The 240-nt window shown below is 57.1% G+C and overlaps 1 protein-coding gene across 1 annotated transcript in view; it reads right to left on the bottom strand.

Annotated features, from left to right (window-relative positions):
- The window catches only part of PGAP2 (post-GPI attachment to proteins 2), a 13799-nt gene that overhangs the window by 337 nt on the left and 13222 nt on the right, over positions 1-240 (bottom strand). The window contains exon 4 of the mRNA XM_009864713.1: positions 79-187. Coding sequence (XP_009863015.1) covers positions 79-187 — 109 coding nt within the window. The remainder of the gene's footprint in view (positions 1-78; positions 188-240) is intronic.

Raw genomic sequence — 240 nt, forward strand, 5'->3', positions numbered from 1 at the left:
CCATCCCCTTCTCCGTGCTTATCTCCCCACTCACAGCTGAACAGTGGAGGGACTGCAACCCTGCCTCGGCCCTCTTACCTCCAGGGCCACAGTACCAGTTGTGGTGGAAGTAGACGCACACGGCAAATGCAAACGTGATGAAGGTGAAGAAAAAGAGCAGCTGCTTCCACTTGTATGACTTGCGCTCCTGGAAGAGGCCAAGACCTTGGTCACAGCCCCAGCCAGTCACTGGTGCCTGCC

This window comes from Apaloderma vittatum, unplaced genomic scaffold, assembly GCF_000703405.1.
Source record: "Apaloderma vittatum isolate BGI_N311 unplaced genomic scaffold, ASM70340v1 scaffold28692, whole genome shotgun sequence".
Lineage (NCBI taxonomy): Eukaryota > Metazoa > Chordata > Aves > Trogoniformes > Trogonidae > Apaloderma > Apaloderma vittatum.